Genomic DNA, 26,373 nt, shown 5'->3' with positions numbered 1-26,373 from the left:
GACCATTCTGGAGTTTTATCTCTTCATGCTTAGTCACTTTACTGAGAAAAAAAAAACAAAGGAATATTGTTCTTTTGTTCATAGAAAAACAGAGACATTTTACGTAAGAGTTCATGCAATCCAATTAAGCTTCTAAACAGCCATTCTTACGTTAGACCACTTCTATCAAAGCATTGCCTAAAGTCTCTATTGCCATGTCATTCAATTAAATCTATAAACTAAGAACATTCAAGAAAAAGTCAAATAAAATTTTCCCAAAATTCAAATTCGAAAAGGAGATATCAACGTCATTGTAAAGACATGTCACCACTTGGCTTCCAAAATATTTTGGTTATTAATCAAATATGAGTACCTTAACATCCAAATTCCTAAGGTGGTTGTGAAAAATATATTTTGCAGCTAAATTCTGGCTGAATGATGATTAAAGATATAGATGAAAATAAAGTGTTAGTATAGGGAACAAAAATGATGCGTTCTCAACCCTTGACGAACATTGACAAACGCAAAGTCACATCATAGTACTCTAATTGCAAAGAATATATATGACATCCGACAGCCCGTACATTAGGCATAGTGGGAAAAATCACTATAAGCTAATCATCATTGTAATAGCTTTAGCAAATAAGACAACACTTTCTTTTGCATATTGTTGGTATTAAATTCATAACTATCAATCTCTACGCAATTGGATGAACTTTTGAGATTGGGTGGTACTGTTGTATAGACACAATCGACTATAACACTTCCATCTCCTGGTCAATTCTGTAATCAAAATTAGTTGGCAAGCAAATAGGATGACAGCACGAAAACTGAATAAAGAGAATGAATATTTTTTTTACTTTGACAGTCTGCTCATTGGTTTTGGAATGGGTATCAAATCACTGAAGCATTAGACCATCAGTCCACTTCTTCTTATGTAGATTCAGCAGCATCTTCTCCTCAAGTTCATTCTTCCTGTAATTGATTGCTATCGAGTAATAATGTCTGTTCAACCCATGGATCAATGCATGGAAGATGGATGTCACCAAAGAAAACAAATTGGTTAAGGTGCATTCAACAATAAACTTTGAGCAATTAGTGACATACTATGTTCAGAATCTACTTACTTGTATGGACGACTTGGTGAGATGCCCAAGATTGGATGTTGTCTCCCTTGGTTCTTGGCCAAGCATCATGGTACTACTTTTTTATTTAAAGCTTCAAAACTCTACAAAACACAGTTGAGTTAGAAGAGAGGTAGGCATATAGCATAATCGGAGGGAGGGGGACGATAAAGAGTCAACTTATACACTAATATGCTATAAAATCATAAAAGCTTCCAAAGTACCAAAGAAAGGAGTTACTGGCACAATAAGCTGCAACTAACCCTCAAATATGAAAGAAAATAGCAACATTGACCCGAACAAATCGCTCAAACTCATTTTTTAGATTGTCAATAAACTTGGATATATCTTTAAGGAAAATATGAATTGTTAGAAATATATAATAACATGGATATGCTGATAAACTTCTTTCAAAGCTTGTGGAAACTAATCTAGCAAGTAAGAAAATTGAAACCCGATAGATGAAAACAATAAGCCGCAATCGACCCTCAAATATGAAAGAAATAGCAACATTGACCCAGAACAATCGCTCAAACTCATTTTTGGATTGTCAATAAACTTGGATATATCTTTAAGGAAAATATGAATTGTTAGAAATATATAATAACACGGATATCTTTGATAAACTTCTTTTCGGGCTTGTGGAAACTAATCCAAAGAAATAAGAAAATTGAAACTGATAGATGAAAAATGCTTAAAATAATCACATCAGTAAGTAAAAAGGCAATTAACCCCTCTTTCTTTGCTCCCTTTCTCATAGCAAATCACATAGGACCAGGATAAAGTTGAAGGAGATAAAATAAAATTCAACGTTTACAAAACAACTATGTTTTTCGTTTCTCCATAGCTACTACTTTTTTTCAAATAGTTGTAGACAAAATGTTTGAAATAATACCTGAAAATTCTTATAAGCCTGTAACTAAAAGGTATCCAAACACAACCCTCCTCTCTTATTCTTTGCACTGATTTAATATAACCATACTAAAAGAAGACTACACATATTATGTGTTTGTGAATGTTAACTTTACCATATGTCTTCATCCAAGGAACTATATCTTCAATCAAATAATTCAAAGATGTTTGAGAGCCTTAGTGCAAGGAAACTATATCCAAGAGTCAAAAGGAATTACTACTTATTATTTGTTTCCAAAACAGATATATTACCCCATATTCACCTACGACATATCGGTAACGCCGATAAGAGGATATTATCTTCTAAAGATAGTATCAGACACTGCTTTTTAGTATTTTAGGTTAGTCAGGATTTTTTATCATCACTTGAGAAACCTAGTATCAGACACTAACTTTTAGTATTTTAGGTTAGTCAGGATTGTTTATCGTCACTTGGGAAACTTAGAAATGGAGGTTTTTAAGCTGATCTAACCCATCTAATCATGTGGTTAATATATAAGAACTCAAGTTGGACTAATTAAGTACAAAAAAATATACAACCCCATATTGTAAAACCTAACAATACAAAAAATAAGAATAAAATTGATTAAATAACAAAGTTGGGAATCACTAAAGCAAAAGAAAATATGATACCTTCATTGTCTGAGCTTGTTGAGAACTGTTTGATCAATTCTACGATTTAGAAATTTTGTTCATTTTTTTTTCTTGTTTGTGAGTAGGAAAAAGCATGAGAAACAAAGAGAGAGGAGAAAGATTATGCAAAGAGTTCTTTCTGTTTGATCAATGTCTAGCCGGTTTATGGAGAAAATTTAAAAGAGTACTTAAAATGAATAGGAAATAAGACAAATAGTTTTGTTCTTCGTGAGTAGGAAAAAGGAGAAGAAAAATAGATGGGAAGAATAGAAACAAATGCCGGGGAGTTTACTTAATTTGTCGGATGTTGTGTTGCTCACAGAGAAAGGAAATCAATCCATGTCAGTTGTGGATAGGGGAGTTGGAGTCATTACTTTTACCACTTGTATTCTTTAAGTATAGTTTCCCCATACTAAAATTACATGATATTTTTTGTCCACAAATAATGCTTGCAGAATTTGACCATGAGAATATCAGGTGAACTTTATACGACAATGAATTGGAAATTGAACGATTAAATTGAAAGTCTAAATTTTACCCAATGCCAGATTCACAAAACAAAAAGGTAGATATCACTAACCTTTTCAAGGCAAGGGGTAAATTGACATCAAAACAATGCCGAGATATTTGAAAAGGATCATATCCCACTTTATACTCCCAAGACCTAATCAATTCACATAAAACAATCATTGGAAGGAAAAAAATATATCAAAATTGAATGAAAATTTAGGCCTCAAATAAATAGAAAAAAGTTCAACAAACAAAAAACTTGCCATGTCGTTGATAGGGAGGAAGTGAAGAAAAAGTAGGGTGTGAACTGAAAGTCAGGGTTAGCGCATCTTCATTTTGGGGAAGAACCGATTCAATAATATGAAAAATTGTGAATAATTGATTAGGAAAATTAATAAAACTTGCCTGACTTGACTTATACCGAGTTTAGGCCAATAAATTGTTTTTCCGAGAACGATTAATGGAGAAGGAGGCTATCCATGCACTTTTTGTACTTTTTAGTTTTTTTCTTCTTCATTGTTTCTTGTTTGTGAGTATTAGTTATTCATTCCTTTACGTAGGCTTTGGATGGATTTTAGAATAGAGAATTTTAGTGTTTTGTGTCGAAAGTTTGATTTCCTATTTAGTCTCCTGATTTTCCTTTTTTCTCTCTTGATTTTCAGAGAGAAGTATGCCATCCTGATTTCCCATGAGTAAAGTGGGTACCCTCAGAGAGCAGGAAAAGAGACTGCTATTATATATATATATATATATAAAGAAATGGACATACACAATCAATAATAAACCCTGGCATAATTGAGATATTGATCTGCACAATCCCATTGGGGTATGCTTTCTCTTTATGTGTATCGCCTATCACTCAATTTCTAACCATCTTACTGTTTATAAACAAATATAAAAACTAATTGATGATCTAACATTGATAATTAAAAACCAAAATACAGTTGTTAAAGACTGTGTACCTGAACAGTAGTTGATTGAAAGTGAAACGCAACTAATTTCAAGCTTGGGAGATCAATGTCGATACTCAGTAGCCAGTACTATGATGGAAAGGCGACAAATCTATCGTTTTGTTTTGCTGGAAACCAATTTAAAAATTAAAATAGAGAATTGGGTTTTAACACCTTCTACGGCATAGAAAAAAAAAATTTCGTAAACTAAGAAGTTAGTGAGAATATATATAGTGAGAATATATATGGTGATTAAGGCTAAATGTAGACTTATATCTAGTAGAGTTTTTATATAATTCAACATCTTTAATCTTTTCTAAACAATCCAATGACTGTTGAAGGTGTGCATATAAAAAACCGCATGGATAAGAGCTTGAAAGAGCGGCATAGTTTAACCTTTAAAATTTTAATTAAGGGAAGTTTTTTTTTTTTTTATTTATCAAAGAGGGGTAGGAGACTTTACTGAGTAGTGAGATAAGTGTTTCTGCCCTAGCAATCATTCTAACAATTCTATAACAACGCTTTGTGCACACATCGAAAAGGAGAATAAAAAATTTACTTTCAATAGTGATTTCTGATTTCTCGTGCTCCAGTTTGACATAATCAGCAAGTTTGTTGATGAGAATTGAGGGGAACAAAAAGTGATTCAACAATCTTACCCTTTGATCTTCGTTCTACTCTTGCAAAACTGATGAAGTGGAGAAGAAAGTGGTTTCGGTCGGAGAAGCGTTTTTGGGGTTTTGACATGGGTTAAAAAAAGTACGTGTATCGGTTTGGTAAAGTTGTTTCACTATTTCTCCTTCCTTTCCTGAAATTGCTTTTTCCTAAATTATCGCCAAGATAACGTGTTTTTTTTATAAGGACATGGTGATTTACAGAAAATTTCTAGGAGAATAAGGCTGGCAGGAAGAATAAATTGACTCTCCTTTTTTAAATCATGCCATTGACACAAACTCTGCCAGCTTTAAGAAGGCATCCTCAAAGAAACAGAGAATGCGGTAGACTGGTAGCACTTGTTGCTCATGAAAGATTTAAGACTATCTTATCAATAAAATACATAGAAAGATAAAATAAATAATAAGCTCACCTTGAGAAATTGCGTGTACTTGTGCAGTACCAATTGATGAGAATGAGAAGGCATGAGGTGCTCTTTGTACACATGAATGTGGACACCCTTGAAAAGTACTCAAAATAATGAATTATCAGTATTTTGATTATTAGCAAACTCCAAAAGTGTATTCTAGCCTTTCTAGGTAATCTTTGAGGACATCTGGATGAAAGAATAGACACTTCTTGAGTGGAACATTTATGGGATTAGTCCTTTTCATTTTTGGGGAGATTATTCCCAAGGATACATTGCTTCTATCTAACATATCTAATAGCAACATGATTATCTCATGATGCTACAAACAATAAAAGAACATGGGTATAAATAGTACCTTTTCCAATGCAAAGAGTCGCATTAACAAAGAGATCAATGGCTTCACATTCAGGTTCATCAAAAGGATCTAAACATTCCCTGAAAATGCCTCCTTCAATATAGTGAATTGCAATTACATCATAATGAAAATGATGAGGTTACTTGAAACTATATAAGATTCCTCCCTACAAAACAACGAACATTATCATATAACTTGATTAAACATCATATCTAATTTTTAATTTGTTCTTTGAACTCAAATAGTGTCCATAACAATTTGGCTAACACATTTAGCTTGCACTTACTCATAAGCAATGGGAAAACTGGTAGTTCCAAAGGTTTTTCAGGCTTGAAGCCTTGATTTCGAAATTAGTTGTGGTGTGAAGTTGACCTTTTGAGTCGATCTTGAGCTAGAATGCGCTCTTATCATCAAAGACATCTATTGGTACCCGTCAAAGCATTCAACCAAATTAGCCTAACTTTGGATGAATTCAAATGCAATCAATGATGAAATTAAAAGAAATTTGAAATTACAGAGACACCGGAAGAGGGAGAGATAGAGTAAACCCATGAATCAAAATTCATGACTTCAAAAGATGAATCCCGCACCTAAGGTTTTTCGTTGACGTTGCTTGGAGAAGCAATTTGGAGGGGAGTTCTCATTCAGAACGGTTCTACATTGTTTGCATTGGACCAAACCGGATACCCTTTGATCTTCCCCTCGTTATATCACGGACGACAGTTTAATTCCATTCCCCAAAGTTATAATTCATTAGAAGAAAAAAAAAACGGATGCTCATTTTCCCTTTACCAGACATTCAAAGCAGCTAGTGTTGCCATACCTTCGCGAGTCCACTATAGAAACAAAAAGCTTACAATCATGTCAATTATCAACAACTGTATTAAGGTACTACTTGAGTGCATCCGATATTAGGTGACAAAATTTAACGCCGACAAATTGTATGCACTACCGGATTCTATGCGTGAGGAAATCTACATTCTAATCTGCAAGTGTAAAATCCGCTTTTACCTTTGAAGCGGAAGCAATATGTGGTACAACAACAACGCTTTTCATGTCAGGCCGATCCTGCGGGTTTCATGTAAGGCTCATCCTATTGGAGGAAAATGACACAAATTAGTTAAACAATAAATTCAACCTTGAGTAACTCAGATTTAAACCGATAGATAAAAGTGAGGTAACAGACCTCGAAGACATCAAGGCCAACCCAAACATGGGGTTCTCTTTCAAATGTTCAACCATCGGCCCCTACTACGGTTTATAAGGATTGCCTCCTATATTAAGAAATCACTTTGTTTTTAGGTTAACTTGGAATTGCATATATCACACCTAAATTATGAATAATTGACATTCACAAATATAGAACAACACCTTCTGCATGATGGCAAGCCTATCTTTGTTGATCAAATGGTACGTTGTTTTATCCAGATAGGTCAAGACTTATCCGGAAGAAGCGTCAATCATCGCCATCGTTGAGTGGTCCAATTATAGACTATTGAAGTAAGGCTCAACAAAATTTTAATCCTTAAATATTAGCATTACTGCCACCAATTCTTTTTTAGCTTTTTTTCTCCAACTCCTTCATCGCCTCTTGTTCTCGACTTTCTCTCGTTCAAGTATGGGCTCATAGTAATCGGGATGAGCTTCCATTCTCGTCTTCAAAGCTGCAGTATCACTTGATAACACTTTTCAGCAATGTCTTCTTTAGCCTCTTCACTTCTTTAATACAATTCTCCCAAACCCTCTCTCTTCTTGAAGAGTTGGTGGATTTGCCGAGATGATGTATGGTCAAACTTCGGGTTGTAATACTTTGATTTGCTTCGATCGACATCTAGTAAATTAATCTTGATAGGATGAGATTGGGATGGGAGGGAAGATGAAGAATAACTTTTGTTTGGGTTTTGGAAAAAGGTGTGATGGGTTTTAGATAGTGTATGTGAATTCTTTTGTAGGTTTTGTTTCCGTTTTTTTTTTTGCCCTGATTTATTGGGTTTCTACGGGAAGAAGAAAGTGTGGGTTTTGTGGAGTCGAGTTAAACTTCCTTTTTTTTCTCCAATATTTTCGTAATCTCCCTATCGACGTGGACACACTCAGAAGGCTCTAAAAGGGACTGCTATTATATATATATATAAAGAATCCTTAGTCGATCTTGGAGAGATCCTAAGTTCGTATTAGCTTAGCTACGTTATTAATGTGCAGTGTTTTCCTTGGGAGTTTAGAGCGAGTGCAACACCAAAGAATTACCACAACGTGTAGTTGGTAAATTGCAGCAAGCTAGACAAATTATTGACGGAAGTTGATTCTACTAAAGCTTGTAGATTTGCAATTCACAGTCTTAACCATGTTACGTAAACGAATGCGGAAACGTGACAATTGGACAAAGAAGATTGAATGTGGTGATAGAAATCGACAAAAAACAAATCAATTAAAACACTTACAAATGCAAAGCGAATAACCAATAGAAGTGGAGACGAGATTTACGTGGTTTGGCGTTAGCCTAATCCACCAAGCAAAAGAGGAGAATTTTACTAATCAAGAGATAAACAAATAGAGTACAATCACTCACAAACGAATCCCGAAGAATTCACAAACTCTCTCTCACAAATTGAACCTTACAAATCCCACCAACTGGTCTCGTATTTATAGAGGTGGGTATCAAATTAGAATCCTATTTAGAATAAGAAACCAAAACCTTAACTGTGTGGTTTATCCAAATCTGAGTCGTATACCAACAATTCTCCACCTTGGTGAAGATTTATCTAAATCTGAGCCGATCAACCGAATAGCAAATCCCCTCTTCAAAGCACAAATGTCCGAAGGACCAAACAAATAACAAAATGTCCGAAGGACCAAACACGACTGTACCACATAGTGGCTGCCTACGTACCCTTATTAAAAGATCAAGCCGACCGTAGTTCACCAATGCCCTTAAGAGCCAAATCATCTCAAATGAAGGATATGAATCAAATTCAAACAATGTTGAAACTTGATTCCAGAAACCACTTTGGTTAACATATCAACTGGGTTCTCCTTGGTGTCTATCTTAGTGAGTAAGATATCACCCTCTAAAATTTCTCTGACAAAGTGAAAACGCACATCAATGTGCTTTGTACGGGCATGATGAACTTGGTTCTTGGCCAAATATATAGCACTCATGCTATCACAGTGAATCTCGAGCTGACCCTGCACAATACCCAAGTCATCTAACAAACCCTGCAACCAAATAACCTCTTTCATAGCCTCAGTCACCGCCATATATTCTGCCTCTGTCATAGACAATGCAACTGTAGACTGCAAAATAGACCTCCAACTTACCGGAGCACCAGCTAAAGTAAATACATACCCAGTAGTGGAACGGCGCTTATCCAAATCACCTGCATAGTCAGACTCCACATAACCCACACAAAGCTTACTAGTATCCCTCTCAAACATCAAACTAACATCTACAGCACCAAGAATGTATCGTAGAATCCATTTCACAGCTTGCCAGTGTTTCTTCCCAGGGTTATGCATATATCTACTAACAACACTAACAGCTTGTGAAATATCTGGCCTAGTATACACCATCGCATACATCAAACTACCAACAACACTTGCATATGGAACACGAGTCATGCACTCACGCTCCTCATTGGAACTCGGAGACATAGTAGCACTAAGTTTAAAATGAGGGGCAAGAGGTGTACTTACAGACTTAGTGTTCCCATCAATACCAAACTTCTGTAGTACCTTCTTCAAATATGTCTTTTGAGACAAACAAACTATGCCTTTTGCTCTATCTCTCTGAATCTCCATGCCAAGAATCTTCTTAGCTTCACCCAAGTCCTTCATCTCAAATTCTGAGGACAAAAGCTGTTTAAGCTTATCAATCTTAGTCTTGCTTCTTGAGGCTATAAGCATATCATCAACATACAAGAGCAAGTAGATGAAAGAACCATCATATTGTAAAGACTCAAATTCTCGTTAAGGGTATTTTTGTAAATTTCATAATAAATCTAGGGTCATTTATGTAAATTGGTTGTCGGGTTTATATTTCAAACGTACGTAACTTAATGAAACTTAACTCCGACTCCTAAGCCCCGTTAGATAAGCAAATCTTATACGAAAATTTGACCAAAAATGTCGGTTAAGCGGTTTTCATATAGATCTCGTTAAATCACGAAGTTAACGAGTTACACGCATGATTGGGTCATCGTTATAGCATCTACGGTGAGATAGAATATAGAAGATTAAATTTAGCAGGATGGGCCGGAAAAATAATTACGACGCGACGTCAAACGAGTTGGTGGTTAGGAGTATTAGGACCTTAAGTCTAATTGGAATATATTGGGCTTGGGCCTAAATATATCGGCCCAAATAGAAAAAACGAAATCGCGAAACCAAAAATCGCACCTAAATTCTCTTCTTCTTCCCCAATTTTCGCCCTTTTAAAAACCCTAGGAGAGAGAAACCTAAATTCTCTCAATTTCCATCGATCCAACCTCGATTCTTCACCACACTCAAACCTAGAAACACTAAACCCGAAGTGAGAGAATTCAAAATTTCTGGAAATTCTTCATACCGAAGCCAAATCACGGCGACAGTGAGTTAGTTCCTCTCCAATCGATTCAAACCCAAAATTCAAACACCCAATCCTTAGTAGCACTCAAATCAAGTGTGAAGCTTCGAAAATTCTTGGAGTTACGTCGGGTTTTAAAAAGGTTAGTGAATTTATTGCCAACAAAAATAGTCTGAACTCGATTTCGTTCTATTTGGTTGTATTGATGAATGATAATTGAAATGGGGTGTGATAATTCGACAAAGAGCTATTTGGAGAGGTGATGGCTTAACGAAATCGGTAGAAAAAAAGCTAAATGAAGCATTCTTACCCGATTTGGTAAGAGATTTTGAGATTTTCTAGTTCTATACTTTGTTTGATGAAGTTATTATGGTTGGAGTGTTGAAATTTGGATGGGATTGTGATGTATTGGAAAAAAATAATAATAATAATAATTGAAATTGGTGGTTGAATGTCGGCAATGTAACATTGGAGAAGATTGAGTTGAGCGATATCGGTGGAAACGACTAGCTAGGAGACCGCTTCTTGACTTCGGTAAGAATTATCTATAGTCACTTTATTTTAGAGAAGTTATGTTAGTTTAAACTTGTTTAGGATTTGATTGAGTAATGCACGATTGATAAGAAACACATCGATGTCGTTGTTAGATTTTAATATGAATCGAACATTTCGGATTGGTTGTAGTTGAAATTTGAACTTGGAATTGGGATGGGATAGGATTGGCGTCGATATGAAGGCCTGCCATGGCCCAAAATAGCCGTAGAGACCGTCAGAGTAACAAATTAAAATGGCACAGTAGCTCTGATAATTATAGTTAGATGAAAATTTATCCGAAACCTAATTCTTAACGTCGAGATTTCTTCTCGGCTTACACTAGATAAGAATTCCTCATTGTTCGATCAATTCTAATAATCGACGTATATGTATATGCTGTTATAGGAGTGAATTCGAGTGGATTTGGTTAAAGCGGGATTGATTCCTTAAGTGGGCTTGAGGAGAACGGAGCTTGCTAAGGTAGGAACCTACATACCAATATATGGTGCGCTTATTTTCATGCATGATTTGAATTGTTTACATAGGAAATAGATAGTTACATGTATCAACCATGCATGTATATATGATATTCATGTTTTTCTTTTGTATTTCCTCGATATAAACCTGTATATATAGATAGCTTTAATGTGAAATGTTTTTTTTTGGTAAAATCGGGTAAATGGATATTTGTTTTCTTTGTTAAAAGAAAAACTGATTTTTGGGAAGGGTTCACGCCTCTTGTCTCCAAAAGGAGACAGAGATGGATTTTGTATCTTGGTGAGGATTCCCTCATTTTGTAACTAGGTGGGAGGTTATTATTGTTCCCGGGATGGTTGTGTTATTTACGATGATTTTTACCATTTGGGAATCATCGGTTGTTATTTACTATGACCGCCCGTTTGGGAGTCATAGGTTGTTTACTTCGATGGTGGGAAATCCAGAACTCACACCTACTGAATCAAATTTAAAAAGAAAAACTAAAAATATCCTAGAGTATTTTGAAAACAATCGGTATATATATAGTATATATATAGATATTACTATGCTTGTCATGTCCACGAGGGATTTAGAAAAGAATTGTGAATTCCTATAAAGAAGGAACCTGTTGTCGCATTCGATTCGGCAGGCGGCAGTTTGCTCTAAGATTCCAACTGTGGTGTACACCTTTCGAGGTGGTGGGCCACCTTTAAAGGGATGCATCACGGATGTAGTCCGGGAATTCCTTTTCTACTTTTCTAGATAACCATGCTTATGCGTGTCAAAGTATGGTGATTAGCTTGTGTGGGGTTACATGCTACCTCGATGAGGTTTAGGCGAACCCGTGAGAGTTTAGTCCACTCTAATCTATGTGTGTCGATCCCGAAAGCGATCTGCGATCGTCGAACGGTTGACCACCGTAAGTTAGGTGACAGCCCGTATGGGGGTCGTAGTCCGCGGGCCTACCCGGAGCCCTAAAAGCTTTGGGGATTTTGTGTGTAATGAACACAACAACGGCATTTCAATCTACTCTAGGTAAAATCAGGAAAACAACGGTGCATGGTTCACACCGGAAAAACTTGAACCGAGATTGCCTGTATTTAATTGGCTGAGTACCCGTCAAACCCTCACCATTCTAATAGGATCTTGCCCAACAATAGTTGTATGATGATTGTGAAAAACTATATTTTGTATATCAATGAAGCATGTTGAGATGATTTCTGCTAGTTAGTGATGTATATATATAGTCACAATATTTGAATACTTTTATGGAAAACCTGCATGTTTTAAATGTTTTCTATAAGTAACTATTTATTGGCTATGTGCGTTTCTACTAGGCATAGTTGTTTACTCATCCTACTTAACATTTCAGACGAGCCAGTTGTGGAGAGAGGTTTTCCCTAACCCTAGTGATGGCCGGTTATGGTGATTTGGGAGGATTTCCTTATACTTGACGAGGGCAGTCAAGTTCATACTTTTGGTTGTATAGAGACTAGTTTCTTTTGTTGTATATATAGAGAGCTAGGTCATTTTGATGTAATAATCGTATTTTTTGGCAACAAAGGCTCCCTTGTTTTGTAGATTTTGTCATATCCCTGTAGTATTTAAAGTTAAGAGTAGTATATGTGGTTGTTGGATATATATATGGTTGGAAGAATGAATTTTGAGATATTCAGGGGTTATGACAGGTTTTAGGGTTTACGAATGTCGATTAAACAAAGGAAACTCTGTCGAAATTTCGGTAGAATTGTGATGGTGTCGGCCTCGAGATTCACTCATCGTCCTTGGATTGTGTGCTGGGGTCTCGGGGCGTCACACATATAGTTTGCGAAAATAGACACAATGATCGTAGTGACTTCTTGTGTACTTGAGCCCCAACATAAACCGATCAAACTGCTTGTACCAATGCCTGGGAGACTATTTCAAACCATATAACAATTTTTTCAGTTTACAAACCCAAATCCTCTTTGCTTGCAACTTTAAACCCACTTGGCTGAGTCATATAGATCTCCTCTTCTAAATCACCATGTAAAAAAGCAGTTTTTACATCGAGCTGGGCTAGCTCCAAATCATACTGAGCTACCAAGGCCAAAAGGATGCGTATGGAGGAGTGCTTCACAACCGGAGAAAACACCTCATTATAGTCAATCCCTCCTCTCGAAGTGAAAAAAACCCATCTTCTTGCCTTGTACCGTAACTCATTACTTAGAGATCCTTCTTTCAATGCAAACACCCATTTCCTCGCTAATCGCCTTCTTACCCGTAGGTAACTTTACAAGCACCGAGTATCATTCTTATGAAGAGATTGCATCTCCTCATCCATAGCTGTCTTCCACCTTTCTGACTTGGAGCACTGGATTGCTCCATAATATGAGGAAGGAACATCTTCATCAAGACTTTCAATAACAGGAAGTGCATAGGTAACGTAATCGTTTAGCCAATACAATGGGGGAACATTTCTCTTAGATTTACCAGTTGCAATAGGCTCATGAACCGGAGCCAATGCAAAGGACCAACATTCATCTGCTCCTCTAATGGAGTCATATCCTCTGCATTATCATTTGTTCCATCACCTGTAATCACTATTTATGTGTCTTCAAATGGAACATTAACTGACTGACTATCCATGGTTGCCAATCTTAGATACAGAACCATCTGGACTAGGTGAAGACGCATCAATCTCCACCTGCTGCAATACCTCTTTGGCCATACTCTCCACCTGCTGAGAGTCAGCAGACTTCAACATAAAAGCCTCATCAAATGTCACATCTCTGCTCAAAATGAATTTCTTATCTTTCGGATCCCATAGCTTATAACCTTTAACTCCACTTTTCAGACCCACAAAGATAGCTTTTTTTGCTCTAGGATCCAACTTACCATCTTTGACATGAAAGTAAGCAGGACACCCAAACACACGAAGGAATCATAATCCCGGCGGGTTTACGCACCAAAACTCCATAGGAGTTTTACCTCCAATTGCAGGCCGAAGGCAACTTGTTAACAAGGTAGCATGCATAACTCACAGCCTCAAAAAAAAACGCTTTGCCCAATCTAGCATTGGACAACATACACCGCACTTTCTCCATTAGAGTACGGTTCATACACTCAGCTACCCCCATTATGTTGCGGCGTACCTTTCACTATGAAGTGCCTCTCTATTCCCTCATTCTGACATACTTGCAAGAACGGATCACTCGTATATTCACCACCATTATCAGTTCGGAGTCTTTTGATCTTTCTGCCAGTCTGAGTTTCAATCAACTTCTTCCACTTCACAAAGATATCTAGGACTTCATCCTTGTTTCTCATGGTATATACCCACAAACGCCTAGAGTAATCATCAACAAAGGTCACATAATAATGTTTGTTCCCTCCAAGAGATGCATTCCTAGAAGGACCCCAAACATCCGAATGAACATAATCAAGGGTTCCACGCGTACGGTGGATAGCGGTGCCAAACTTTACCCTTGTCTGCTTGCCCAGAACATAATGCTCACAAAAATCCAACTTACAGGTCTTAGCACCTTTCAACAATCCTTGCCTTATTAATGTTTGCATGGACTTCTCACATGCATGTGCAAGACGCATATGCCATAATCTGGTGGCCTCCTTAGCAACTGCCTCTGAATACTCAGTAACAGCTACTTCTCCACTAACTGTACCACCCTTCAAATAGTACAAGTTATTATGACGTATGCCTTTCATGATAACCATTGCTCCAGAAACTATCTTTAGAACACCACTGTCAATGACTACCTTATAGCCCTTAGCTTCTAAAGTACCAACAGAGATAAGATTCTTCTTCAAAGCGGGAACATATCGAACATCTTTTATTTCCTTAACTGTTTCATCATACATCTTGAGACGAATATTACCCATCCCCATAATGCGACAGGGTTGATCATTCCCCATCAACACATCACCACTTTCAAGCTCCTTGAAACTTGTAAACCACTCCCTTATGGGACAAACATGATAGGTAGCACCCGTATCCAAAATCCAATGACTGGAATCAATGAAACAAATACTCGATGTAACAGGAAAAGAGAAATTTGAACTATCAGAATCATTACCTCCTTGAGCAATGTTGACATTAATCAAGTTTTACGCCGGTATCTTTCGCTTGTATTTCAACTTCTTGCAGTCCTTCTTCCAATGTCCAACCTCATGACAAAAAGCACACTCATCACGGGCTAGATTTCGCCCTCTCGACTTGGAACGAGATTTACTTCTTCCACCACCAGAGTTTGGGCGGTCATTAGACCTCCCTCTTACCACAAAAGCAGTGCTCGTCGACTCTCTTGACTCCTTTTCATTGTTGTTCATCATATCCCAACTTGTCAACGCAGACTACACCTCAGAATAGTTCAAAGCTTTCTTCCCGAACATAATGGTGGTTTTTATATGCCCATACTCCTCCTTGGGAAGAGATCTCAACAAATGGAAAGTTTTGTCTTCATCCTTCGTTTCTTCTTCAATGTTCAACAAGTCGGTAAGTAACTTGTTAAACTCGTTCATATGCTGGGACAATAAAATACCTTCTTTCTTTCTCATATCATACAACTTTGATTTCATAAAGACACGACTTTCTATTCTCTTATCTAAGTACTTCTCTTCAAGGATTCTCCAGATTTCCTTGGCCGAAGTCTCATTGAGAACAAGATACTTCACATCCCTAGCCAAACACGATCTTATGATACCACAAGCTCGCCTATTTTTCTTAACCCAAACACTCTCCTCTATATCCGATGGTTTTTTGTCTAACACATCATCCAAGTCTTGTTGGCATAGTGTATCTATAACTTCACAACACCACATACTAAAATTGTTAGATCCATCGAATTTCTCCACATCAATCCTTGCATGGTTAATATTCAAAGTCGTAGGAGGTGATTTCTCCTTAGACGTCATAGAAGTAGTACCCGATGGAGGATCCGTCGCCATACTTTCTCAAACTTTCATATACTACAAAACAATCAATAAACCAACAAAAGAAGCCCTAGGTAGAACCTTGGCTCCGATACCAATTTGTTACGTAAACGAATGCGGAAGCGTGACAATTGGACAAAGAAGATTGAATGTGGTGATAGAAATCGACAAAAAACAAATCAATTAAAACACTTACCAATGCAAAGCGAATAACCAATAGAAGTGGAGATTTAGATTTTACGTGGTTTGGAGTTAGCCTAATCCACCAAGCAAAAGATGAGAATTTTACTAATCAAGAGATAAACAAATAGAGTACAATCACTCACAAACGAATCCCGAAGAATTCACAAACTCTCTCTCACAAATTGAACCTTACAAATCCCACCAACTGGTCTCGTATTTATAGAGGTGGGTATCAAATTAGAATCCTATTTAGAATAGGAAACCAAAACCTTAACTATGTGGTTTATCCAAATCTGAGTCGTATACCAACAAACCACACATATAAGATTATGAAATATGGCAAATTGCAGTGGAATGCAACTTGTAAAATCATGTTAAACGATTGTAAGCAATAAACATGCTCAACTCGAGAAGAATCGTTAGCCATTGAAATTAAGGATAACACAGACATAGTCACCATTCAATAATAACTATCCGACATTCTATTTTCTTTTTTTCTTTTTCTTTTTTTTTGGATAAGTAATGTTTATTGAATTGATTGGAATTTTCTATATAGACGCGATCATCTGAAAGTTTGGGATTTGTTGAAATGATTTTATAACATATCGTCGCCAATGGAAGATAATTCTCTCATGGTAAACTGCTACAACTTTTGATAAGTTTGATAGTCGCGCAAGAATTCTGAAATCAGATTCTTAAAGGTGATGCTTCACTTAGCTGCTAGCACCATCTAGACATTTATAGTTTTCTACTTGATCATAGAGGCGAGAGCCTAATTTCTTCAAAATGGAATGTCAATTAACTGAAAACATGAGCATAAAGCAACTCATTCCAAGTATCAGGCACTCCAGGAAGGCACCAATGTATACAATCTGCATAGCTGCTTGGGTTTGATACCTGATCTTCAGTTAACTCATCCCATTGCTTCCTATGGATGGAAGGATGTCCTTCTTTTCTGTATTCTGATAATTGTGTTATGTTAAGTATTTGCACATTTAGTCCTCGAACTCTTAATTCATCTAGGGTAGCTTCAACAATGTTCATCATTTTAGGATTTGATCCTCGTCCCCAATACCCTTCTTTTGTTATTGGCTCTGTTTCATTGTAACAGTTCTGCTGCTCTGATAATCCCCATTCATCTCCCCTGCAGTAGTTACGGCAGTGAAATATAAATGATGAAAATGCATCTCTTTTGTTGATAGATGCCTAGATAAAAAAATTGAAGTGACACGCTACGTGAGTACATGACACATGACCATAGAGAGTAGCAAGTTGGTTTCATTAGCTTCCTAACATGGAGAATAGAGTATATGAACTCAACAACAAGATCGATTCATTAATTCATTCCTATGCGGAGACTGAATCATGAGATCATTTCACCTACAGAGACTCCAGGAGAGAGGTCAACTTTGCCGCGGACACTATGGCGAAACATTGGGCCTTCTTAGAGACTAGGTTTTAGTGCCTTTTTAGTTTTTTGTTGGTAAGCCAACTTTTAATGTTTTGGTGGGCATTGGAATAGTAAAGTTCGGCAGAAGCTTGGGTTTAGTGCATTTTTGTTGGTGGGCCTACACTTTTTTATATAAAGTAGAAGTCGCCCATACATAATACAAAATATTATGATATAGATGTTTATTGATATTCAATTTCTTGGAATTGAAAGTACAACTTGGGCGGGCTAAACCAAACCCGGCGGATTAGACTCTAGGTTGGATTTGGCCAACTTCTTCTGTTTTGGGTTTTGGAAAAGTAAAGTCCGACCGAAGCTTGGGTTGGGCTTAGTTTTGGACGAAATAAAGCCCGACTAACCCCCACCCCGCTTATTGTCTCATACGTCGCAAGTGACATGAAATTGAACTTCGCGGTTCACTGTCGGCTAAGTGGCTCGCTCCGAAGAATTATGTATTAAATATTTAATTACCGCAGTAGAATGTGTTTAATATTATATTCTGCAATAAGTTTAGCTAAGAATGTAGTGATCAGGGATCTTACCAGAAGTGAGTGGGTGACATACTAACAAAAAACATTTGGGTCTTGCTACGGTTCACATGAATTTCCAGCCAATCCGACCATGTGTTCAGAGCCATTTCGTAGCTGCGCAGCATCTCCACCTCTTTGTATATTCCATCAAGGCTTCCAAACGACCCCCATCTATTATTCATCATCACCATTTCCTTCAAAATTCAGAAATCTAACTTTGGAACAACGGAGTTCAATGTGTTGATGGAACACACCAACGGCCCTTACAAGCTTGTTGGGCCAGCCAACATAGGAGGCAGGACTGATCATGATTTTCATTCCTGATATTAGGTCCAACTAAATTACTTTAGGCCCGAACAAATATGGGCTTGTATCAAACTTAGTAGTTACAACTTACAAATATGACCAAGCCTTTTCTCCCTACTCCCTTGGAATACATAGCTACATTACGTTGCAATAAGTGATCCGTTTATGTTTATTTCAGATGCTCTAATCAATTTATGACTATACTGTTATTTACACACTTAATCGAGTGAAAAAAAATATATTATGTGATTTTTTTTTACGGAAGAACAAGTCCAATTTATTCGAAAACTGCCTGATTAGCCCTATGAGGATCCACTATATGTCACTATTTGAATCAACATATAATTTATACACTTACAAGATTTTCATTTTCGGCCGTTTCCACCAAAGATAGGAATTAAACACAAGTATATCTGCATCCGTCCAATGTCTAGCGTGCTTTTCAATTGCTCTGACTCGGACAATCCGGTCAGGCAGTCGATGGTTCACTGGATCATCAGAATTTGATTCCACCAACAATGGTGCCCAGTAAAACTCAATAGATGCATTATACTCCTACATTAATTGCATAACAAATCAGTTAAACACTTAAGAGATGGGAATTATTGCATGTACATGAACCTAAGGATGAATAACGATCTAACGAATGGTATCATTCTTTAAGCATTATAGAGCATTGGCGCCTTTCTTTCGGTAAGAATGATTCATGGCTTACCGTGGCCTTGAAGGTGATCAAAGAGCCATTGTTGTGCATGGACTTGAGTGCAGGGGGGATTACAGATTCCACGAGACAAACCATTGATACCCACTGACCCCTGTTAAGGGAATCACCAACGAAAACAAGCCTTTTCCCCCTAAGCATCTCCAGTAATGCTGTGGCATTGAACCTTGTTAACAGGAAACATTCCACAAACTCAAAGAACATTAACTTTGGAACAAATTAAAGCATCAACTCAATGAATGAATCATCAGACTTTTTAGTAGATTGATTTTCGTTCACAAAATGATATGATATTCACAATACATTGACGACCTCTAACGTATATATTGATAGTTATATATTTTCGCTCAAAATCTCAGTAACAAACAAGATTTGCAACCTCTCAAGGCTTCCACCAAATAAGTACTTTCAAGTTTCACCTGTATATATTTCCAATCACGAACTTAAAAATGAGTTAGCATGCCGAATAAATCATAATGTAACAAACAACTCCACAAATGTTTGATTCGACTCGAACATGTAAGATAGCTAGAAAGAGAGAACTGAACTAACTAACCTTGGAAGGTCACAATGGTTAGGTTGCCATCTCAAATTCTGATAACTCAAATCCTTTCTCCCAAACTTCTCACAAGCCAGTTGATCAGACATGTAAGTGCACTGCTTCTCAGAATATAAAGGATAAGACACATTGTTGAAGACCCATTTACCATCAAACACATTGCAATTACTAGACAACATCAACTCTTCTTCCAAAATTCTTCCATTCTTCTTGGTGATACAAACAGTAGCAAAGACTAGGCCAACAACAAGAATGGGTATAAGGGCATGGAATAAACTCCTAAGTCCCCATGTCCTAATCACAACCATGTAGTGTTTCTTTGCCATACGTACAATTTACTGGCTATGTTATTGCATAGAGTACTTCTCTGAGTTTTTGTTTCTCTCAAGACATAATCTAGCTTGTTCTTTTAAGTGAAGTTGGTTATCATCATTCTTTCAGAAATTTAGAAACATGTGGGGGCAAGAGCAGGTGTATACAACTATCAAATATGATTAAACAATCAGTAAAATATACTTCATACGCTTAATTAGGTCTGGTAGAGGGTCATGTTCTCTTATACCCTTGTCTCTCCAGCTCTTGCATGAAATCGACATAGCATTACTAAACGATCGAGTATGGTTACTGTTGCTTGTAAGTGCAGTTTGATAACTTCCACTTGAACATGAGCTGTTTAAGACATACTATATCATACAGTTGGTTGAATACTTGGATCGTTGGGGTAGTTGAACCCTCCAAACCAACTGGGAAGTTCTCTTTTTAAGCAATTGCTGCTGCCTTGCTGGCAACACATATATTCTCCTACTGCATCTCAATTCTCGAAGTAGTTAACTAGCTAGCTATAAAGGAGTTTATATTAATATATCAAGGATCCTCATCCCCATTTAACGGGTACGGCGTTTGGTACTAGTTCCCAAATGCGATATAAATATTGATGAGAAGTACGTCGTTCGTGTGGACAGTCATGATCTTGCTTATGAAAGCAAGCTAGAATAAAATGTCCAAGCTTAATTTGATGTGGTAATCACTGATCATAGTCTGCAGCCTAGCTTATTGTATGTAGATATAATTTCTCATTGATGACTCACGGATTTTCTTATGGGATATAATTGCACACATTAATAACGTCGATCAATCCACGATCTTCAAAAATAATAATAATAAATAAATAAATATATAATTTATACCATGCCCCACAATTTTACCTGCAACGTGAATTATAATCTAATTTTTTGTAGATGTATTCAACTAACCATGAAAATCATCTCTACAAAATTTCAGCTCATTTGATAATGTTTAACTATGTCAAAAGATGATTGCAAAATCGAAAAATTTAAACCGTTTAAAAAAAATCAAAATTGGGAACGATTTTTAACTAGGTTAGAGATTTCTAAATAAGACGAATTTTTGTGGAGATTTATCAATGGTTAGTAGATCATATCCACAAATTATTAGCACTTAACTCATCTTGTAGGGAGGCATGGTATAAACTATAGTATAAAAAGTATGATAATTGAAACCTGCTCGATATATATAGTGTCGTGGGCCTAATTTGAAACAATTTTGAGCCTAATTTGAATTAGTGTCGTGGGCACGGGCTATATACTAGTTCAAAATAAGTTCTACCAGATAATATATAAGTTTTAATTTATATAAGTTTTAATATATCAAAACTTATATATTATCTGGTAGTACTTATTTTGAACTAGTATATAGCCTTGCCCACGACACTATTTTAAATTAGGTCCAAAAGAATTCCTACCAACCGAATGATAAAAACCCAGCCCACAAAATAGCCATTGTTGACTAAATCAACAATGATCCAGTACGTACTCTTTCAAATTAATATTTTAAACTACATATATCCTATAAGACGTTGGATTTGCATATCATAGTTTGTGAGAAACAATTGTAGCCTCCGGATATGGCCCTGTGGGCCCACACCAAGCCTTTTTATTAAATAGATAATTTTTGAGTAGTTTTGGTACTTGTTTCAACCGACATCAATAGTCCCACATCGCCAAGAGATAAAGCAGCCACTAAGTATAAAAGTGTGGATCTCCATAAAGTAGCATCGAGGTTTTTTCAGAAAAAACCTCACACTCTTGATCTAGTCTAAAATAGTACTTAAGTGGGGACAATATTTATGCTAGTGAGATCAGTAGACCTAACAAACATGCAAGCAAATTAATTGGCGGCAGCTGGTTATGCGTTCCACTGTTTCCAGCCTTTTTATTGTTGTGATAGTCTGGATTTCAACTTGGGCAGGCCCAGCCCAAATACAAAGAGCAATCCGCCCTTTTTGGTTCCTTGACCCATAGGCTTGGAAGTTAGAACCCAAGAAGTAATCCTACCTATATTAATATCCATTCTCCCAGGATGCTCATAGCGAGCCACGTCAGCAGATTTTATAAAAAAGTCCCTATTTAAAAAATAATTAATTAGTTGATTACTTACTTAGCCTTATTATTGTTGTGTTTAGTAATTTATAAAAAAACGTTTTGGTCTTTTCACATGCTAGGGATTAAAAAAACCAAATACACGCCTAATTTGAATTGTTCGCCAGTGGGTAATTAAGTAATTAACAACTAAAAAATAAAACAAAACCCAACCCATTTGTTAAACGCCCCAAACTCACTCACAAAAAAAAAAAAACTATGGCGGCAACATCTCTGCCTCTTTCATTCTCTCTCTTTCTCATCTCTCCAATCTCATCACTTCAATTGAAGGGTTCATGAATCTCGGTCTCCACAGCCCTCTGAAAAAAAGATGCCTCCAGTTATTTTTCTAAACTCAGACACTGGCTGGGTTTTCACGACATAGAAGGGTTGGAGTGGGTGTTTGATCATTAGAATAAGATATTTAATGGATTTTGGAATTATGTATAAACACATAATTAATGTAGATGCACATCTCTTGGCTGCTTTTGAACAGTCAGGAGAATCAGGTAAGTCTTTTCACTACTCATAGTCAGTTAAATCTGTACAAAACTTTGTTTTTGAACAACAAATAACTGCTTACCTATATAGAATACAAAGGGGTGGTTCTATTCAACCTTTTGTTTAAAGGGGTGGTTTTATTCAACCTTTTGGAGTTTTGGTTGTATGCTTGCTGTTCAAGAACGTTCTTTAACTGTTATTGCTTATAGTGAGAATACCATTTCTTTGTTGGGTCTGGATACTCAAATTTTTAGTGACTCTTTACTTGGTCTTGATGTCCGGTTCTGTTTACTCCCCATCGTCACGGCGCCGTTGGCGAGGGCAGCTGCTTCGAGGGAGATTTCGCTGGTAAACCCGATTTGGGTTCATTCTAGGAATACCCAAAGACCGTTTTATGCTATACCACATAGGATTGATGTGGGCATTGTGGTAGACTTGGAGCCAGCGCATTTTGGTGACCCTGCATTTACAATTGCTTGGGTTGTACAGTCGCAGAAACTCGTAGTGAGGGCAATTTCTAGGTTACAATCACTCCTTAGGGGAGAGATTGATGTGTTGTGCGATACGGTGGTGGAAAAAGTTCATGAGCTTACTGGGTATGACAGGGTTATGGTTTATAAATTTCATGAGGACGAGCATGGTGAGGTGTTGTTGGAGATAAGGAGCTGGTCTGATTTGGAACCTTACTTGGGGTCACATTATCCAACAACAGATGTACCTCAAGTATAATCATGTTAGGATCAGTTAGTACTTAGTATTGATCCCAAACACCTAGTACGGTGCAACAAATAGGAAACCTAGAAAGGTAAAATTTTAGTGTAATTCATCAGTTCCATATATATATATATATATATATATATATTTTATGTTTAATGAATATATTGTGGTTTTAATCATGATTGATAGTATTTTATAAATGAGTCAGCAACGTTTTGTTTTTTAGGGGTAGTTGCAAGATTCACAATTTTTAGTAAACATTATATATTATAATTATTAATATTTTTCTACTTTATTTATTTTTGTGGCATTGTAGTTGCTATGAATAGAAGTGAAAGGTGGATTGTGGATGGTGAACAAAGGATTGTGCAGTTATTGCCCTGTATTGTTTGCATTGGTGTTACTATCACATCAAAAAGCAAAACAACGGAGATACAAATCAGGTACTTTCTCACCGCCTTTAAACAATTTACTGTGTTATGAGTTGGTATGTTTGTTTGATTTTCCCTAGCGTAGCAATCATCTTCTCCGACTCATGAAATGCGAAGAGTAGCAAGATCTAAAAAATGGTTAGAAAAGAAACTTTGGTGCTACGAAGATGATAATTAAATGGTCAAGTTTGGTTGATATTGTTGTCTTTCATATTGTTGTATGTAGTAGGCCTATATAAAAGTAGCTCGCTTATTAGATATATAATCTAAGACTTTCTAAAGTGCAAACCTGTCATATTTAGAATTGATGTTAATTTTTTGCTCACTCAAATAGTTTACCAATTTGGTGTCGTCCTTTTATTAAGGACAATTGATTTAACCATGGTTACACATCAAGTCTACTAAGCTGAGAAGCATTAGTTCTCCCTCTTCAAAACCACTAATTTTCACATCTATATGTCAAATAGATAAACAAAAGTTTTGATTTTCATTGTGATTATTATTTCTTTTTGTGACTGAACTTTGAGTACAATGGAAGTGCAATTGGAATATATTAACTTTTATACTGTATTCTCCTCCGATTATACTTTATTTTATTAATTTTTCTTTAACTAAATGTGTTATTAGTGAAGCAAGGGTATTTTGTGATAGGGGAAACACCAAAATCAGTTTTGGAGCTAATAATGAATGTGAAGGATCTAACAATAGCTCATTGAATAGTCACTTATAGGTCAGGTTCTTCGAAGAAACCTTCTTTGATTTCAAATGGATATCTCATTCTTCTTTTGGGTGGTAAGTCTTTTATAAGTGGTTTTATAGAAAAACCTATAATAAGTGAGGGAACGTACTACTTAGCAAATGAACTCATTGTATTTTTTTTATATATAAATATATGCTCATGGTAATGATCTAAGTAGTGCTTCTATATTTTAAGTGAAGTGAACGATCTTAAATATGAGGTGATCGTAACACAATATATGAGACTCGTGATTCTGGCAATCCAATCTTCCGTAAGGCGGAAGCAAGTTATTTACTAGAGCAAGTATAGTCTGGAGGTCAATCCGGGGAAAGTGCTCGGATCAATTTTTCATGTTAAGCTATATGAATTGTGGGTGCTTTGTACGAAGTCCATAAATTATAGGGTCAAATTTTGTTACTATTGGTGTTTTTCATACCATTCTTATGTAGCTAATTAATGTATATAAGAATAGCTAGCTCTCTTAGATATATTTTTTAAGACATACCAATAAGTTGTAAACCTGTCAGATTTAGGGAGGACATCCAATGATATACAATGGAGACTTTACAAACTTCTTATCATGCGCTACTCATTGGCCGCCCTACTATTTGTCGATATTGTTGTGCAAGATATTGTTATTGCTTAACAATTAAATACAATAATAGCTTTGTGGCGTACTCTTACCTAGACCAATCTATCATGAGGCTTTTGGAGTCATGTTCTTATGGAAACGTGATGGCCTTTCTTCTTTGTTCTTTATTATAATTAGGCCACTCTTCACTTTGCCTCGGTCCACTAAGGAAATTAAGTTAACTAGATAAATGGCTGAGAACAAGGATTCAAACTAAAAGTAGTGTAACACACTCTTTGTAGTGAACTACATATTTTTGGAGTCTGTTTGTGAAGTTTTGGGGTCTTGAAGGTGTCTGGTGGCTCACTAGGCAAAGCGTTGGGGGATGGACCAATTCCCATTTCTATCTAGGAAAGAGGGATTAAGGGGTTTCAGGTTAAAAGGTAAGTTTTTAGGGTTGTAGGTCATAGCTTGAGTAGATTATATTTGACAGAGACTTTGCACAATAATTGTAATATTTTGCCCTGTCGTTTGCATATACACTCAAACGATACCGCCATGTCGTTTGAGTATACATGCAAACAATACCACCATGTCATTTGAGTATACACTCAAACGATACCACCATATCGTTTGAGTATACATGCACTTGGTCTGAGGATGCCGTTTGAGTGTATACTCAAACGGTACCACCATATCGTTTGAGTGTACACTCAAACGGCTTGACCACATCGTTTGAGTGTGAACTGAAACGGCTATGCAATGCCGTTTGGTATCACATGCAAGCGATATGGCTGGGTCGTTTGGGGCTTCTATGGCCAAAAACAAGGATTCAAACTAAAAGTAGTGCAACACACTCTTTGTAGTGAACTACATTTTTTTGGAGTCTGTTTTTGAAGTTTTGGGGTCTTGAAAGTGTCTAGTGGTTCACTGGGCAAAGTGTTGGGGGATGGGCCAATTCCCATTTCTATCTAGGAAAGAGGGATTAAGGGGTTTCAGGTTAAAAGGTAAGTTTTTAGGGTTGTAGGTCATAGTTTGAGTAGATTATATTTGATAGAGACTTTGCACAATAACTGTAATATTAGTTACCAAAGAAAGTTAAGACATGGTGAAACTTCACGAATATTTTTATTCTTGGTCAATATAGATATGTTTTTCATTTGTAAATTTCTAATATAGTTA

The 26,373-nt window shown here is 36.5% G+C and overlaps 1 protein-coding gene, 2 long non-coding RNA genes and 1 pseudogene across 4 annotated transcripts; 2 read left to right on the top strand and 2 right to left on the bottom strand.

Moving 5' to 3' along the window:
• Window positions 1-469: 469 nt before the first annotated feature.
• Window positions 470-5,713, bottom strand: LOC147483506 (uncharacterized). 2 transcript variants are annotated; one of them, XR_015206193.1, is made up of 7 exons: window positions 5,548-5,713; window positions 5,196-5,282; window positions 4,668-4,932; window positions 4,121-4,236; window positions 3,229-3,312; window positions 1,107-1,207; window positions 470-984 (listed from the first exon to the last, which is right to left on the bottom strand). It is a non-coding gene; the product is annotated as an uncharacterized LOC147483506 (long non-coding RNA). The 2 variants fall into 2 exon arrangements; XR_015206194.1 differs by lacking the exon at window positions 4,668-4,932.
• An 11,084-nt stretch (window positions 5,714-16,797) lies between these two features.
• TBL34 (TRICHOME BIREFRINGENCE-LIKE 34) lies at window positions 16,798-20,251 on the bottom strand. Its single transcript, XM_086576964.1, has 5 exons — window positions 19,792-20,251; window positions 19,230-19,401; window positions 18,873-19,069; window positions 18,221-18,379; window positions 16,798-17,372 (listed from the first exon to the last, which is right to left on the bottom strand). The coding sequence occupies exons 1-5, from the start codon at window positions 20,118-20,120 to the stop codon at window positions 17,027-17,029; spliced, it is 1,203 nt and encodes a 400-aa protein (XP_086433090.1). The 5' UTR covers window positions 20,121-20,251; the 3' UTR covers window positions 16,798-17,026.
• Window positions 20,252-22,659: 2,408 nt separating this feature from the next.
• LOC147483504 (phytochrome E pseudogene) lies at window positions 22,660-23,462 on the top strand (annotated as a pseudogene).
• A 303-nt stretch (window positions 23,463-23,765) lies between these two features.
• LOC147483503 (uncharacterized) lies at window positions 23,766-24,855 on the top strand. Its single transcript, XR_015206221.1, has 2 exons — window positions 23,766-23,893; window positions 24,509-24,855. It is a non-coding gene; the product is annotated as an uncharacterized LOC147483503 (long non-coding RNA).
• The last annotated feature ends 1,518 nt before the right edge of the window (window positions 24,856-26,373 follow it).

The sequence above is a fragment of the Coptis chinensis genome, chromosome 8 (genome assembly GCF_015680905.1).
Source record: "Coptis chinensis isolate HL-2020 chromosome 8, ASM1568090v1, whole genome shotgun sequence".
Taxonomy (NCBI): domain Eukaryota; kingdom Viridiplantae; phylum Streptophyta; class Magnoliopsida; order Ranunculales; family Ranunculaceae; genus Coptis; species Coptis chinensis.
The sequence above is the reverse complement of the archived record's forward strand: the minus strand, read 5'-3'. Positions and strand labels throughout refer to the sequence as shown.

Coding starts and splice junctions, on each gene's coding strand:
- TBL34 (XM_086576964.1), bottom strand. CDS start 20,120: ATGGCAAAGAAACACTACATGGTTGTGATTAGGACATGGGGACTTAGG. Junction 19,070..19,229: donor TGATCACCTTCAAGGCCACG/GTAAGCCATGAA, acceptor CAATTAATGTAG/GAGTATAATGCATCTATTGA. Junction 17,373..18,220: donor ATGTCACCCACTCACTTCTG/GTAAGATCCCTG, acceptor TAACTACTGCAG/GGGAGATGAATGGGGATTAT.